Here is a 17852-nt window from a genome sequence, read left to right as displayed (position 1 = left end):
AGGTTAGGTATTGTTAATATCTCATCCTCTGATCTGTTTGGTCACAGGACGCCGTCTCTGCCGCCACAGATGAAGAACGCCTGGTGAAGATCCATGACGTCATCCAGCAGCTTCCTCCTCCGCATTACAGGTCATTATCGCTGATGTCACATCACAGTATAGTCACAGGAATCAGATTGTTGCAGCTTTCATCGGAGTGAGGGTTGCAAACGTCAAAATAAACCAATGTACAAATGTGGAGCCGAAGGCAAATCACAGAAATGTCCTAAAGACATCTGCCCTGTGCACACACCCTATCCCTGTGCTATGGTACGACCTGGGGCTGCCCTGTGCACACACCCTATCCCTGTGCTATGGTACGACCTGGGGGATCCCGGGGTCTGCCCTGTGCACACACCCTATCCCTGTGCTATGGTATGACCTGGGGCTGCCCTGTGCACACACCCTATCGCTGTGCTATGGTATGACCAGGGGGGTCCCGGGGTCTGCCCTGTGCACACACCCTATCCCTGTGCTATGGTATGACCTGGGGCTGCCCTGTGCACACACCCTATCGCTGTGCTATGGTATGACCAGGGGGGTCCCGGGGTCTGCCCTGTGCACACACCCTATCCCTGTGCTGTGGTATGACCTGGGGCTGCCCTGTGCACACACCCTATCGCTGTGCTATGGTATGAGCTGGGGTCTCCCTGTGCACACACCCTATCCCTGTGCTATGGTACGACCTGGGGCTGCCCTGTGCACACACCCTATCCCTGTGCTATGGTATGACCAGGGGGGTCCCGGGGTCTGCCCTGTGCACACACCCTATCCCTGTGCTATGGTATGACCTGGGGCTGCCCTGTGCACACACCCTATCGCTGTGCTATGGTATGACCAGGGGGGTCCCGGGGTCTGCCCTGTGCACACACCCTATCCCTGTGCTGTGGTATGACCTGGGGCTGCCCTGTGCACACACCCTATCGCTGTGCTATGGTATGACCTGGGGGGTCCCGGGGTCTGCCCTGTGCACACACCCTATCCCTGTGCTATGGTATGACCAGGGGGGTCCCGGGGTCTGCCCTGTGCACACACCCTATCCCTGTGCTATGGTACGACCTGGGGCTGCCCTGTGCACACACCCTATCCCTGTGCTATGGTATGACCTGGGGTCTCCCTGTGCACACACCCTATCCCTGTGCTGTGGTATGACCTGGGGGGTCCCGGGGTCTGCCCTGTGCACACACCCTATCCCTGTGCTGTGGTATGACCTGGGGGGGTCTCGGGGTCTCCCTGTGCACACATCCTATCCATGTGCTATGATATGACCTGGGGGGGTCCCGGGGTCTGCCCTGTGCACACACCCTATCCCTGTGCTATGGTATGACCTGGGGGGGTCCCGGGGTCTGCCCTGTGCACACACCCTATCCCTGTGCTATGGTATGACCAGGGGGTCCCGGGGTCTGCCCTGTGCACACACCCTATCCCTGTGCTATGGTACGACCTGGGGCTGCCCTGTGCACACACCCTATCCCTGTGCTATGGTATGACCTGGGGCTGCCCTGTGCACACACCCTATCCCTGTGCTATGGTATGACCTGGGGCTGCCCTGTGCACACATCCTATCCATGTGCTATGGTATGACCTGGGGGGGTCCCGGGGTCTGCCCTGTGCACACACCCTATCCCTGTGCTATGGTATGACCTGGGGGGGTCCCGGGGTCTGCCCTGTGCACACACCCTATCCCTGTGCTATGGTATGACCAGGGGGGTCCCGGGGTCTGCCCTGTGCACACACCCTATCCCTGTGCTATGGTACGACCTGGGGCTGCCCTGTGCACACACCCTATCGCTGTGCTATGGTATGACCTGGGGCTGCCCTGTGCACACACCCTATCCCTGTGCTGTGGTATGACCTGGGGGGGTCCCGGGGTCTCCCTGTGCACACATCCTATCCATGTGCTATGGTATGACCTGGGGGGGTCCCGGGGTCTGCCCTGTGCACACACCCTATCCCTGTGCTATGGTATGACCTGGGGCTGCCCTGTGCACACACCCTATCGCTGTATTTATTATGATGGAATATAGGCTGAACTGGATGGACAAATGTCTTTTTTCGGCCTTACTAACTATGTTACTATGTTACTATGCTGTGCTATGGTATGACCTGGGGTCTCCCTGTGCACACACCCTATCGCTGTGCTATGGTATGACCTGGGGTCTCCCTGTGCACACACCCTATCCCTGTGCTATGGTATGACCAGGGGGGTCCCGGGGTCTGCCCTGTGCACACACCCTATCCCTGTGCTATGGTATGACCTGGGGGGGTCCCGGGGTCTGCCCTGTGCACACACCCTATCCCTGTGCTGTGGTATGACCTGGGGGGGTCCCGGGGTCTGCCCTGTGCACACACCCTATCCCTGTGCTGTGGTATGACCTGGGGGGGGTCCCGGGGTCTGCCCTGTGCACATATCCTATCCCTGTGCTGTGGTATGACCTGGGGGGGTCCCGGGGTCTGCCCTGTGCACATATCCTATCCCTGTGCTGTGGTATGACCTGGGGGGTCCCGGGGTCTGCCCTGTGCACACACCCTATCCCTGTGCTATGGTATGACCTGGGGGGGTCCCGGGGTCTCCCTGTGCACACATCCTATCCCTGTGCTATGGTATGACCAGGGGGGTCCCGGGGTCTGCCCTGTGCACACACCCTATCCCTGTGCTATGGTATGACCAGGGGGGTCCTGGGGTCTCCCTGTGCACACATCCTATCCCTGTGCTATGGTATGACCTGGGGGGTCCCTGGGGCTGCCCTGTGCACACATCCTATCCCTGTGCTATGGTATGACCTGGGGGGTCCCTGGGGCTGCCCTGTGCACACACCCTATCCCTGTGCTATGCTATGACCTGGGGGGTCCCGGGGTCTGCCCTGTGCACACACCCTATCCCTGTGCTATGGTATGACCTGGGGGGTCCCTGGGGCTGCCCTGTGCACACACCCTATCCCTGTGCTATGGTATGACCTGGGGGGTCCCGGGGTCTCCCTGTGCACACATCCTATCCCTGTGCTATGGTATGACCAGGGGGGTCCCGGGGTCTGCCCTGTGCACACACCCTATCCCTGTGCTATGGTATGACCTGGGGGGTCCCGGGGGCTAACCTGTGCACATACCTGGGGGGTCCCTGGGGCTGCCCTGTGTACATACCCTATCCCTGTGGTATGGTATGACCTGGGGGGTCCCTGGAGGTGCACGCACTGTCGTCATGCTGTGGATAATATACAGTGCAGTATTATAGTCATGGGCTCTAGCATAGAAAGTTTAATAAGAAATGATGAGGCTGTATAGGACCTCATCCCCTTCCCATGTGTCAGCTGGCCCCTCAGCATGGAGGAATGTGGGGGAGGGCGGTGGTGATGGGACATGTCCTCGCCTTGTGTCTGTCGGGAGATGTTGTGACTACTCTGCTCCACAAATACAGCAAATTCCTCGGAGCAGCCGGGTGGATTCATCCTTTAGCATTGGCTGAAGCCCCCCAAGTGGCCTGTGCAGCCCCTCCAGAAGGACAGTTTGAGGATACTACTGCCCTGCACTATAGATTCCAGCATCGCCGTATCCTGAAATTACATAGCCGCAGTTCCCGGACTGAGAGAGACATTGCTGGTTACTTGTAGGAAAAGGACTACCTGAAACGTGAAGGGCACCATAAGCATTAAGAGCCGCACAATCTACAGTAAATGTCCAAAGATAAAATGTGAAATCCACGTCTGTTATGAGCAAACCTAGATTAGTGCTAGAATTTGCACACGTTTCTGTCTCTTACAATCCTAAATCTGTTGGACCTTAATGGGCCCATCCTGACTCATTCTGCCCGATTCCAAAAAAAGAGGAAAAAGGTGGAGAAAGTTGCAAAACATTGTGCAAATATGACATCATTTATGACTTTCTATATAGACAACAGCGGAAAACATTGTAACTTGTTTCTATTGATTTCATCTCGGCCGTTGTAGACGTGCTGCCCACTATGAACAATTCCTTCATCATAATCCAGACGTCTAACCTAAAGCTGCTTCTTTGTTACAAATGTCCTTTGTTACTGGTATTAATGTATTTGTAAGCTCTAGTTACAGGCGCTGATAAATCCATGTAGAATAATTGGTCAATAACACGTCCGATCCTAATGATAATGATCTGCCGTTCTTCATAATCGTCTACTGCAAATGGGTTGAATGAACAATTAGCCCAAAAACATTTGTTTACAGTGTGAGAAATTAATTTACCCAAGTAACAAAAAAAATCTTGTTCAACTCAAAAAAATTGTGTAAATGATCACTCGTTCCTGCATTAGGCCGATAAATAGGAAAGTGGCAACTCAAGTCCTAAATTGGGCTACGGTGTCACAAGGCCATCGGTCAGCAGCAGAATTGGAGCGAGCGCAGACGGTGAACACTGAATTCACTAACATGTGCCCTGTACAGTGTAAGGGGGAATGGTTGTACACTGGTATCATTGGTTGTACACTAGGATCACTGGTTGTACACTAGGATCACTGGTTGTACACTAGGATCACTGGTTGTACACTAGGATCACTGGTTGTACACTAGGATCACTGGTTGTACACTAGGATCACTGGTTGTACACTAGGATCACTGGTTGTACACTAGGATCACTGGTTGTACACTAGGATCACTGGTTGTACACTAGGATCATTGGTTGTACACTAGGATCACTGGTTGTACATTAGTATCACTGGTTGTACACTGGTATCACTGGTTGTACACTGGTATCATTGGTTGTACACTGGTATCATTGGTTGTACGTTGGGATCACTGGTTGTACACTAGGATCACTGGTTGTACACTAGGATCACTGGTTGTACACTAGGATCACTGGTTGTACGTTAGGATCATTGGTTGTACACTAGTATTATTGGTTGTACACTAGTATCATTGGTTGTACACTGGTATCATTGGTTGTACACTGGTATCATTGGTTGTACGTTAGGATCACTGGTTGTACACTAGGATCACTGGTTGTACACTAGGATCACTGGTTGTACACTAGGATCACTGGTTGTACACTAGGATCACTGGTTGTACGTTAGGATCATTGGTTGTACACTAGTATTATTGGTTGTACACTAGTATCATTGGTTGTACATTAGGATCATTGGTTGTACACTAGTATCATTGGTTGTACATTAGGATCATTGGTTGTACACTAGTATCATTGGTTGTACATTAGGATCATTGGTTGTACACTAGTATCATTGGTTGTACACTGGTATCATTGGTTGTACACTAGGATCATTGGTTGTACATTAGGATCATTGGTTGTACACTAGTATCATTGGTTGTACACTGGTATCATTGGTTGTACACTAGGATCATTGGTTGTACACTGGTATAATTGGTTGTACACTGGTGTCACGATATGGTATGAAATATCATAAGTAGTTCTTTTGCTAGCCTGAGTGGGCTAAGCCCCCTTCTTGGAGTAACAGTTGTAGCTGCAAATTCCTGGCTTTCCTTCTCAGAGAGTGTGGGGGTTAGAAGTTTTATGGCCGAACGGAATTTACGACTGGCATTTCCTGTGTAAGCTCTTGTCCAGCTAGAACAGGAAAAATGGCTCCAAAAATCCATGAAAGATTCTTTGTTTAGTTTTTGTTAGATATTAGGCAAACGATTTAAGCTAGAAATACGAAAATATATATTCGTAGTCCCACTCGGTGTAGCTACACATCTCATGACACTCGGGTTTCTAACTCCATCTGGTAAAGAAGTAGGGTTTTCTCTGTAAATATGTATCCCAGATAGGACATATTTGATCTCATTAGAATGCTCACGTTAATCCGAGATGAATTAGGGGTTTGGTATGACTCTGTCATGTTTTGTAGTGAAGTTATAGAAATTAGAGAGAATAGTTTAAAGTTTAGGCAGAATGTAGAGAGTGGAGGGTCTGGATAAGCCAGCCTTTCTGTGATGTCACAGCCTTAATGTTTTAAGTGTCTGGCAGGCTCTGAGGAGTCACTTTTTGCTGATTTCTCCTTCTGGACTGCTTTGTCCTATTGTCCTGGAAGAGCTGGTACATCCCATGGACTGGGATGTATGGAAACTGCACTAGCCTGGATGCCTGCAATGCTTTTAATATGTGAGTGTTATCTTTTCTCATTTATTCCCTTTATGTTATAATTACCCTTGTACATATTTGCAATTGTCTCATGTATAACATCTTTATAAACTATTTTTAATAACGCACTGCCTAGTTATTTTGAATGGGATATACTATTATATATTAGTTCGTTCTCCTGCTCTAAACCGTACCCTAAGTCTCTTGAAGGGAAAATACGCTACTGTTACTGTTGTGTTGGGTTAGCTTCGGACCCGTTTAATCGAAGCTGGTGGCAGCGAAAGTGTGCTGACGGTTGGATTATGCTGAAGCAACTGCGGGTTTGATAATTATTGTTCCTGCCTGTGTGGGAGTAGTTATCGCGTCGCTGCAGCGTGCCCAATAGCCAGTACATAGCAGGCAGCCTTTCTGGCGACTAATTACCCAGGGTGCAGTACCTAATCTGACCTGAGAGTAAGGGGGCGCCAGAGAGCTGCAAGTGTTAAGTGGAACTGTAAGCGGGATATACATAAATCCCTGCAGTTCGTGGTATATAGAAAAGCAGTGGGATACCTAGAATAAGCCCCTGCTGTAAACTAAGAGGTCAATAGCCTTGTGTGTGGTTTTTCATCACATTGTTAGCAGTGGAGGGATAACTAAGATAAGCCCCCCTGCACATGTGATAGCCGTCTGTTGGCCTAAAGTCACCCTGATCCGTGACGTAGGGGTGACGGTCACGGTGTGAATCCTGACCCATTGGTGACAGCGGTCAGGGGGAATCGTGACAATTGGTGGCAAGGCGGTGGGATGTGTTAGAGCATTAGTGATTTGGTTTGAGTAATCATTCCTCTCACTAAAAACTTGCAGAAAGTTCTTGCGAGGACTCTGCGCAAATAAGTTTGGAGAACGAACTCAGTGCTTTTTAGTTGTGAGACAATTGCGTACTGGTAATTATCCCCTCCCTTTCTCTTCGTTTTTCTATCCTATCTTTTATTTGGCAACCATGGTTGTGCTGGGAGAAACCTTCTATGAGCAGCAGACCAGAGACACCCTTGTCGCCTTATGCAAGTCACAGCACATTGACTCTGCAAGCAAAAACAAAGCCCAACTGGTCGCAGATCTGGTGCAATGGGAAGCCGCTCGAGACCAATCTCAGAGCTCAGAGGCCGCAGAAGCCAGCACCAGCGAACATGGTGCTGCAGCAGAGGTCCAACCACTGAATGCTGGCCCTGTTAGCGATCCGGGCGAATTGGACCCCCACCTGCAGGCGGCCTTGAAAGAATTCCCCACTGACGACCATGAGGGACGTCGGCAGCTGATTCAGCAATACCGGCAAGAGGCCCGAGCTGAGAGAGAGGCCCGAGCTGAGAGAGAGGCCCAGCGAGCCGAGCGGCAAGCTGAGCGGGAGTACCAGCTGCAGATGGCCCGGCTGCAAATGCAGGGGTCGTCCCAGTCCAGCCGTGAGCACAGCAGCGCTCAGATACCTAAGCCCCGACCCGATCACTTTCCTGTTATGGAGAAGGACGGGGACTTGGACACTTTTCTGCGGGCCTTTGAGAAAGCTTGCAGACAGTACCGGCTGCCTACAGATGAATGGGCCCGATACCTGACACCAGGGCTGAAAGGTAAAGCTCTGGAGGCGTTTGCTGCCCTCCCTCAAGAACAAGATGGAGACTATGAGGCCATCAAGCAGGCTCTGATAGCCAAGTACCAGCTTACACCCGAGGTGTACCGTAGAAAGTTCCGGACCCTCCAACGTGGCCCACACGACAGTTACAGTGATGTGGTGCATGGACTGGGGACCCACTTTGACCAGTGGACCCAAGGACTGTCAGTGACCACCTTTGCGCAGCTGCGAGACCTGATGATCAAAGACCAGTTCTTTCATCTTTGCCCAGCTGAGGTGCGACAGTTCGTGATGGACAGAGAACCCAAAGACGTGACGAAAGCAGCGCAGATTGCCGATGCCTATGAGGCCAACCGTAGATCGGAAGTGCGGAAGCCAGTCACCACCAGCTGGAGAGGGGGTAAGCCTGCAACCAACGCCAGTACCCCTGCCAGCCAACACACCCGAGGTCCTGGCCCTGTGGCCAACAGCACCAGACCTTCCACCGAACCTCGTGCGTGTTACACCTGCAAGCGGCCTGGGCATATCAGTACCTTCTGTCCAGACAGGCCGAAGAACCCCCCAGCCAAGGCCCCAGGGCCTAATGCAGCAGTTCTTTTGGTGGGTGGTGTGGTTGGGAGGGTGTGTGACAACGTACAGCCCGTCACTGTGGGAGGCCATGTTGCTACAGGCCTCAAGGACACCGGGGCTGAACGAACCCTCATCCGACCCGAACTGGCGGCCCCTGAAGAAATCATTCCGGGGAAAACCCTAACTGTCACTGGGATTGGGGGCATCAGCTGTCCCTTACCGATGGCCCGGGTTTTTATTGATTGGGGTGCTGGGAGCGGGGTGAAGGAAGTGGGGCTGTCGGATAATTTGCCCACTGATGTTTTGTTGGGAACTGATTTGGGGAGGATGTTTGCATACTACGTCCCTGACACCCCTCCCCAATCTACTAATAAGGGTGACGTTAACCCTGATGATGATGATGATGATGGGAAATCGCATGTGTTACCTGACCATGCTTTATCTTGTAATGATGCATCTAATAACCATTTTTTCCCTAGGATTGAGGGTGAAAATGTTGTACCTGTGCCAGCGGAACCTGATAATGATTTTTCTGTGAAGGTTAATGTGTCCATAGGTACAGGCGTGCCCAGCCACGTCGCTCTGCGGAGTGAGACGGCTGAGGAACCCCTAACAGGGGCAAGTGTCGGTGCTACAGGAAATGGGGAGATGCATGGGAACCGTGAGGAAGGTGACGCCATGAAAGTGACCAGTGCCACCGAGGAAGGTAACTGGCCCATAAGTAGCACTGCCCCTGGAGTGTTGGGGGTGGATGGGGAGGTAGAGCCCATAGCAGCGCCGGCTGATGGGCCTGTAGAAACCCCCGGGGAGACAGCCTATGTAGCTGCTGTCACCCGCAGTCAGAGTGCCCGGAACGCAGATAACTGTCTGCCTTCCGGACCCTCCTCAGTCATCACTGTGACTGAACCAGAGGTGGACCCAGAGCAGGTCCAAGAGGGTTCCCGTGGGGAAGGGACCCTGACGTCGCTTCTGGCTTCCCCTAGCCAGGAGTTTCAGGCCGCTCTGCACACAGATGCGAGCCTAGAGAGTTTGAGACAACTCGCCGGGACGCGCTTCTCCGAGACTGATAAGGAGAAGGTGTTCTGGGAACAAGGAAGGTTGTACCGGGAGACAGTACCCGGAGAATCACAAAAGGAGTGGTTGAGGGAAAGACAGCTGGTCGTCCCGCAGCAATTCCGGGGTGAGTTGTTGCGGATTGCCCATGAGATCCCGCTAGCTGGACACTTGGGGATCAGCAAAACTAAGGCCCGGCTGTCTCAACACTTCTATTGGCCTAAGATGGGGACAGATGTGTCAAACTACTGCCGCTCCTGTGTCACCTGTCACAGAGTGGGGAAGGCGGGGCCTGCTCTTAAGGCTCCCCTGATCCCTTTGCCAGTGATAGAGGAGCCTTTCCAGAGGATCGCGGTGGACATTGTGGGCCCGCTGGCCGTCCCCAGCAGCTCTGGAAAGCAATACATCCTTACTGTGGTAGACTATGCTACCCGGTACCCAGAGGCAGTAGCTCTGTCGTCAACTAGGGCAGATAAGGTGGCGGATGCCCTGTTGGCCATCTTTTCACGTGTAGGATTTCCCAGGGAAATGCTTACTGATCAAGGGACCCAATTTATGTCTCGCCTAATGGAGGCTCTCTGTAAGAAAATGCAGGTGAAGCACCTGGTATCGAGTGCGTACCACCCACAGACCAATGGCTTGTGTGAACGCTTCAATGGTACCCTCAAACAGATGCTACGCATGCTGGTTGAGACTCAAGGGCGCGACTGGGAGCGGTACCTCCCACACCTGCTGTTCGCTTACCGAGAGGTTCCGCAGGCCTCGACGGGGTTCTCCCCCTTCGAGCTCCTGTACGGCAGGCGAGTTCGGGGACCCCTTGGGTTGGTAAGAGAATCCTGGGAAGAGGAGCCGAACCCTTCTGAAGTGTCCATAGTGGAGTATGTCATGCGCTTCCGTGACAAGATGCAGACCTTGACGCAGTTGGTGCATGACAACATGACGCAGGCTCAGGCTGATCAGAAGCACTGGTACGACCAGAACGCCCGGGAGCGGACCTACCACGTGGGTCAAAAGGTGTGGGTGCTGGTCCCCGTACCAACGGATAAGCTTCAGGCAGCCTGGGAGGGCCCGTACGTCGTCCACCAACAGCTCAACCCGGTCACGTACGTGGTCACGCTTGACCACGCTCGGGGTAGGCGAAAGGCCTTTCACGTCAACATGATGAAGGCTCATCACGAACGTGAACCTTTCGTCCTACCGGTCTGCAGCTTGCCCGAAGACGGTGGGGAAGACACCCTCCTGGACTTGCTGGCCCAAGCCAAGGCCAATGGGTCCATCGAGGATGTGGAGGTAAGCGCCTCGTTAACTGAACCCCAGCGGGTGCAGTTGCAAACCACCCTGGAACCTTTCCGGGTCGTGTTCTCCAACCGACCTGGGAGGACTGAGTTAGCAGTCCACGAGGTGGACACCGGGAATCACGCCCCACTACGGCGAACACCCTATCGAATCTCTGACCAGGTGCAGCAGACTATGCGCCAAGAGATCGATGAGATGTTACAGCTGGGGGTGATTCGGCGGTCAAAGAGCGCGTGGGCATCACCTGTAGTTCTCGTGCCAAAGAAGGACCGGACCACCCGGTTCTGCGTGGACTACAGGGGGCTCAACGCCATCACAGCCTCGGATGCGCACCCAATGCCGCGCATGGAGGACCTGCTTGAGAAGTTAGCTGTCGCAGATTATCTAACAATAATGGATCTGAGTCGAGGATACTGGCAGATTCCCCTGAGCCCCGAGGCGCAGGAAAAGTCCGCCTTTATCACACCCTTTGGACTGTACGAGTCCACGGTCATGCCCTTCGGCATGAAGAATGCCCCTGCCACTTTCCAGCGGATGGTCAACCGCCTGCTTCAGGGACTGGAGACGTACGCCGTGGCGTACTTGGATGACATTGCCATCTTCAGTCCCTCCTGGAAGGAACACCTGCAGCATCTCGAGGAGGTGCTCAGGCGGATTCACCAAGCAGGACTGACTATCAAGCCGGGGAAGTGTCAGATGGGCAAGAGGGAGGTTCACTACCTAGGACACCGGGTAGGCGGAGGCACCCTGAAGCCAGAGCCGGAGAAAGTGGGCGCGATCGTGAACTGGCCCACTCCCGTGACCAAGAAACAGGTGATGTCCTTCTTGGGCACTGCAGGGTACTATAGGCGCTTCGTACAGCACTATAGTAGCCTGGCAAAACCTTTGACGGACCTCACCCGGAAGAAGCTACCCCACATCGTCAACTGGACAGATGGCTGTGAGGGGGCTTTCAAGGCGTTGAAAACCGCACTGTGCAACGCCCCTGTGTTGAAAGCAGTCGACAGCAGTCGACTGTTCTTGGTGCAGACCGACGCCAGCGAGTTTGGCCTTGGTGCTGTACTCAGCCAGGTTGACTCGGAGGACCAAGAGCACCCCGTGTTATACCTGAGTCGGAAACTTTTGCCGAGGGAAGTGGCCTACTCCACCATCGAGAAGGAGTGCCTGGCCATAGTCTGGGCCCTGCAGCGCTTGCAGCCCTACTTGTACGGTCACACCTTCACTGTGGTGACCGACCACAACCCTCTGCGCTGGCTAAACGCCATGTGTGGAACCAACGGCAGGTTGCTACGCTGGAGCCTTGCCCTTCAGCAGTTTGACTTCACCATTGAACATAAAACGGGCAAAGAGCATGGGAATGCAGATGGACTCTCCCGCCAGGGTGAACCTACTGAGGTGCCCATGGAGGCATACCGTGGGGTACTGCCTCCCTAGCGCACACCAAAAGGGGGAGGTGTCACGATATGGTATGAAATATCATAAGTAGTTCTTTTGCTAGCCTGAGTGGGCTAAGCCCCCTTCTTGGAGTAACAGTTGTAGCTGCAAATTCCTGGCTTTCCTTCTCAGAGAGTGTGGGGGTTAGAAGTTTTATGGCCGAACGGAATTTACGACTGGCATTTCCTGTGTAAGCTCTTGTCCAGCTAGAACAGGAAAAATGGCTCCAAAAATCCATGAAAGATTCTTTGTTTAGTTTTTGTTAGATATTAGGCAAACGATTTAAGCTAGAAATACGAAAATATATATTCGTAGTCCCACTCGGTGTAGCTACACATCTCATGACACTCGGGTTTCTAACTCCATCTGGTAAAGAAGTAGGGTTTTCTCTGTAAATATGTATCCCAGATAGGACATATTTGATCTCATTAGAATGCTCACGTTAATCCGAGATGAATTAGGGGTTTGGTATGACTCTGTCATGTTTTGTAGTGAAGTTATAGAAATTAGAGAGAATAGTTTAAAGTTTAGGCAGAATGTAGAGAGTGGAGGGTCTGGATAAGCCAGCCTTTCTGTGATGTCACAGCCTTAATGTTTTAAGTGTCTGGCAGGCTCTGAGGAGTCACTTTTTGCTGATTTCTCCTTCTGGACTGCTTTGTCCTATTGTCCTGGAAGAGCTGGTACATCCCATGGACTGGGATGTATGGAAACTGCACTAGCCTGGATGCCTGCAATGCTTTTAATATGTGAGTGTTATCTTTTCTCATTTATTCCCTTTATGTTATAATTACCCTTGTACATATTTGCAATTGTCTCATGTATAACATCTTTATAAACTATTTTTAATAACGCACTGCCTAGTTATTTTGAATGGGATATACTATTATATATTAGTTCGTTCTCCTGCTCTAAACCGTACCCTAAGTCTCTTGAAGGGAAAATACGCTACTGTTACTGTTGTGTTGGGTTAGCTTCGGACCCGTTTAATCGAAGCTGGTGGCAGCGAAAGTGTGCTGACGGTTGGATTATGCTGAAGCAACTGCGGGTTTGATAATTATTGTTCCTGCCTGTGTGGGAGTAGTTATCGCGTCGCTGCAGCGTGCCCAATAGCCAGTACATAGCAGGCAGCCTTTCTGGCGACTAATTACCCAGGGTGCAGTACCTAATCTGACCTGAGAGTAAGGGGGCGCCAGAGAGCTGCAAGTGTTAAGTGGAACTGTAAGCGGGATATACATAAATCCCTGCAGTTCGTGGTATATAGAAAAGCAGTGGGATACCTAGAATAAGCCCCTGCTGTAAACTAAGAGGTCAATAGCCTTGTGTGTGGTTTTTCATCACATTGTTAGCAGTGGAGGGATAACTAAGATAAGCCCCCCTGCACATGTGATAGCCGTCTGTTGGCCTAAAGTCACCCTGATCCGTGACGTAGGGGTGACGGTCACGGTGTGAATCCTGACCCATTGGTGACAGCGGTCAGGGGGAATCGTGACAATTGGTGGCAAGGCGGTGGGATGTGTTAGAGCATTAGTGATTTGGTTTGAGTAATCATTCCTCTCACTAAAAACTTGCAGAAAGTTCTTGCGAGGACTCTGCGCAAATAAGTTTGGAGAACGAACTCAGTGCTTTTTAGTTGTGAGACAATTGCGTACTGGTAATTATCCCCTCCCTTTCTCTTCGTTTTTCTATCCTATCTTTTATTTGGCAACCATGGTTGTGCTGGGAGAAACCTTCTATGAGCAGCAGACCAGAGACACCCTTGTCGCCTTATGCAAGTCACAGCACATTGACTCTGCAAGCAAAAACAAAGCCCAACTGGTCGCAGATCTGGTGCAATGGGAAGCCGCTCGAGACCAATCTCAGAGCTCAGAGGCCGCAGAAGCCAGCACCAGCGAACATGGTGCTGCAGCAGAGGTCCAACCACTGAATGCTGGCCCTGTTAGCGATCCGGGCGAATTGGACCCCCACCTGCAGGCGGCCTTGAAAGAATTCCCCACTGACGACCATGAGGGACGTCGGCAGCTGATTCAGCAATACCGGCAAGAGGCCCGAGCTGAGAGAGAGGCCCGAGCTGAGAGAGAGGCCCAGCGAGCCGAGCGGCAAGCTGAGCGGGAGTACCAGCTGCAGATGGCCCGGCTGCAAATGCAGGGGTCGTCCCAGTCCAGCCGTGAGCACAGCAGCGCTCAGATACCTAAGCCCCGACCCGATCACTTTCCTGTTATGGAGAAGGACGGGGACTTGGACACTTTTCTGCGGGCCTTTGAGAAAGCTTGCAGACAGTACCGGCTGCCTACAGATGAATGGGCCCGATACCTGACACCAGGGCTGAAAGGTAAAGCTCTGGAGGCGTTTGCTGCCCTCCCTCAAGAACAAGATGGAGACTATGAGGCCATCAAGCAGGCTCTGATAGCCAAGTACCAGCTTACACCCGAGGTGTACCGTAGAAAGTTCCGGACCCTCCAACGTGGCCCACACGACAGTTACAGTGATGTGGTGCATGGACTGGGGACCCACTTTGACCAGTGGACCCAAGGACTGTCAGTGACCACCTTTGCGCAGCTGCGAGACCTGATGATCAAAGACCAGTTCTTTCATCTTTGCCCAGCTGAGGTGCGACAGTTCGTGATGGACAGAGAACCCAAAGACGTGACGAAAGCAGCGCAGATTGCCGATGCCTATGAGGCCAACCGTAGATCGGAAGTGCGGAAGCCAGTCACCACCAGCTGGAGAGGGGGTAAGCCTGCAACCAACGCCAGTACCCCTGCCAGCCAACACACCCGAGGTCCTGGCCCTGTGGCCAACAGCACCAGACCTTCCACCGAACCTCGTGCGTGTTACACCTGCAAGCGGCCTGGGCATATCAGTACCTTCTGTCCAGACAGGCCGAAGAACCCCCCAGCCAAGGCCCCAGGGCCTAATGCAGCAGTTCTTTTGGTGGGTGGTGTGGTTGGGAGGGTGTGTGACAACGTACAGCCCGTCACTGTGGGAGGCCATGTTGCTACAGGCCTCAAGGACACCGGGGCTGAACGAACCCTCATCCGACCCGAACTGGCGGCCCCTGAAGAAATCATTCCGGGGAAAACCCTAACTGTCACTGGGATTGGGGGCATCAGCTGTCCCTTACCGATGGCCCGGGTTTTTATTGATTGGGGTGCTGGGAGCGGGGTGAAGGAAGTGGGGCTGTCGGATAATTTGCCCACTGATGTTTTGTTGGGAACTGATTTGGGGAGGATGTTTGCATACTACGTCCCTGACACCCCTCCCCAATCTACTAATAAGGGTGACGTTAACCCTGATGATGATGATGATGATGGGAAATCGCATGTGTTACCTGACCATGCTTTATCTTGTAATGATGCATCTAATAACCATTTTTTCCCTAGGATTGAGGGTGAAAATGTTGTACCTGTGCCAGCGGAACCTGATAATGATTTTTCTGTGAAGGTTAATGTGTCCATAGGTACAGGCGTGCCCAGCCACGTCGCTCTGCGGAGTGAGACGGCTGAGGAACCCCTAACAGGGGCAAGTGTCGGTGCTACAGGAAATGGGGAGATGCATGGGAACCGTGAGGAAGGTGACGCCATGAAAGTGACCAGTGCCACCGAGGAAGGTAACTGGCCCATAAGTAGCACTGCCCCTGGAGTGTTGGGGGTGGATGGGGAGGTAGAGCCCATAGCAGCGCCGGCTGATGGGCCTGTAGAAACCCCCGGGGAGACAGCCTATGTAGCTGCTGTCACCCGCAGTCAGAGTGCCCGGAACGCAGATAACTGTCTGCCTTCCGGACCCTCCTCAGTCATCACTGTGACTGAACCAGAGGTGGACCCAGAGCAGGTCCAAGAGGGTTCCCGTGGGGAAGGGACCCTGACGTCGCTTCTGGCTTCCCCTAGCCAGGAGTTTCAGGCCGCTCTGCACACAGATGCGAGCCTAGAGAGTTTGAGACAACTCGCCGGGACGCGCTTCTCCGAGACTGATAAGGAGAAGGTGTTCTGGGAACAAGGAAGGTTGTACCGGGAGACAGTACCCGGAGAATCACAAAAGGAGTGGTTGAGGGAAAGACAGCTGGTCGTCCCGCAGCAATTCCGGGGTGAGTTGTTGCGGATTGCCCATGAGATCCCGCTAGCTGGACACTTGGGGATCAGCAAAACTAAGGCCCGGCTGTCTCAACACTTCTATTGGCCTAAGATGGGGACAGATGTGTCAAACTACTGCCGCTCCTGTGTCACCTGTCACAGAGTGGGGAAGGCGGGGCCTGCTCTTAAGGCTCCCCTGATCCCTTTGCCAGTGATAGAGGAGCCTTTCCAGAGGATCGCGGTGGACATTGTGGGCCCGCTGGCCGTCCCCAGCAGCTCTGGAAAGCAATACATCCTTACTGTGGTAGACTATGCTACCCGGTACCCAGAGGCAGTAGCTCTGTCGTCAACTAGGGCAGATAAGGTGGCGGATGCCCTGTTGGCCATCTTTTCACGTGTAGGATTTCCCAGGGAAATGCTTACTGATCAAGGGACCCAATTTATGTCTCGCCTAATGGAGGCTCTCTGTAAGAAAATGCAGGTGAAGCACCTGGTATCGAGTGCGTACCACCCACAGACCAATGGCTTGTGTGAACGCTTCAATGGTACCCTCAAACAGATGCTACGCATGCTGGTTGAGACTCAAGGGCGCGACTGGGAGCGGTACCTCCCACACCTGCTGTTCGCTTACCGAGAGGTTCCGCAGGCCTCGACGGGGTTCTCCCCCTTCGAGCTCCTGTACGGCAGGCGAGTTCGGGGACCCCTTGGGTTGGTAAGAGAATCCTGGGAAGAGGAGCCGAACCCTTCTGAAGTGTCCATAGTGGAGTATGTCATGCGCTTCCGTGACAAGATGCAGACCTTGACGCAGTTGGTGCATGACAACATGACGCAGGCTCAGGCTGATCAGAAGCACTGGTACGACCAGAACGCCCGGGAGCGGACCTACCACGTGGGTCAAAAGGTGTGGGTGCTGGTCCCCGTACCAACGGATAAGCTTCAGGCAGCCTGGGAGGGCCCGTACGTCGTCCACCAACAGCTCAACCCGGTCACGTACGTGGTCACGCTTGACCACGCTCGGGGTAGGCGAAAGGCCTTTCACGTCAACATGATGAAGGCTCATCACGAACGTGAACCTTTCGTCCTACCGGTCTGCAGCTTGCCCGAAGACGGTGGGGAAGACACCCTCCTGGACTTGCTGGCCCAAGCCAAGGCCAATGGGTCCATCGAGGATGTGGAGGTAAGCGCCTCGTTAACTGAACCCCAGCGGGTGCAGTTGCAAACCACCCTGGAACCTTTCCGGGTCGTGTTCTCCAACCGACCTGGGAGGACTGAGTTAGCAGTCCACGAGGTGGACACCGGGAATCACGCCCCACTACGGCGAACACCCTATCGAATCTCTGACCAGGTGCAGCAGACTATGCGCCAAGAGATCGATGAGATGTTACAGCTGGGGGTGATTCGGCGGTCAAAGAGCGCGTGGGCATCACCTGTAGTTCTCGTGCCAAAGAAGGACCGGACCACCCGGTTCTGCGTGGACTACAGGGGGCTCAACGCCATCACAGCCTCGGATGCGCACCCAATGCCGCGCATGGAGGACCTGCTTGAGAAGTTAGCTGTCGCAGATTATCTAACAATAATGGATCTGAGTCGAGGATACTGGCAGATTCCCCTGAGCCCCGAGGCGCAGGAAAAGTCCGCCTTTATCACACCCTTTGGACTGTACGAGTCCACGGTCATGCCCTTCGGCATGAAGAATGCCCCTGCCACTTTCCAGCGGATGGTCA

General features: G+C 53.1%; 1 protein-coding gene across 25 annotated transcripts in view; it reads left to right on the top strand.

Annotated features, from left to right (window-relative positions):
• The window catches only part of ARHGAP32 (Rho GTPase activating protein 32), a 217217-nt gene that overhangs the window by 180765 nt on the left and 18600 nt on the right, over nucleotides 1-17852 (top strand). For all 25 annotated transcript variants that reach the window (XM_069742881.1, XM_069742875.1, XM_069742883.1 and 22 more), the window contains one exon: nucleotides 48-130. In XM_069742881.1, coding sequence (XP_069598982.1) covers nucleotides 48-130 — 83 coding nt within the window. The remainder of the gene's footprint in view (nucleotides 1-47; nucleotides 131-17852) is intronic.

This window comes from Ranitomeya imitator, chromosome 10, assembly GCF_032444005.1.
Source record: "Ranitomeya imitator isolate aRanImi1 chromosome 10, aRanImi1.pri, whole genome shotgun sequence".
In the NCBI taxonomy this organism is placed as follows: Eukaryota; Metazoa; Chordata; class Amphibia; order Anura; family Dendrobatidae; genus Ranitomeya; species Ranitomeya imitator.
This window is presented reverse-complemented; position numbering and strand designations above follow the sequence as displayed.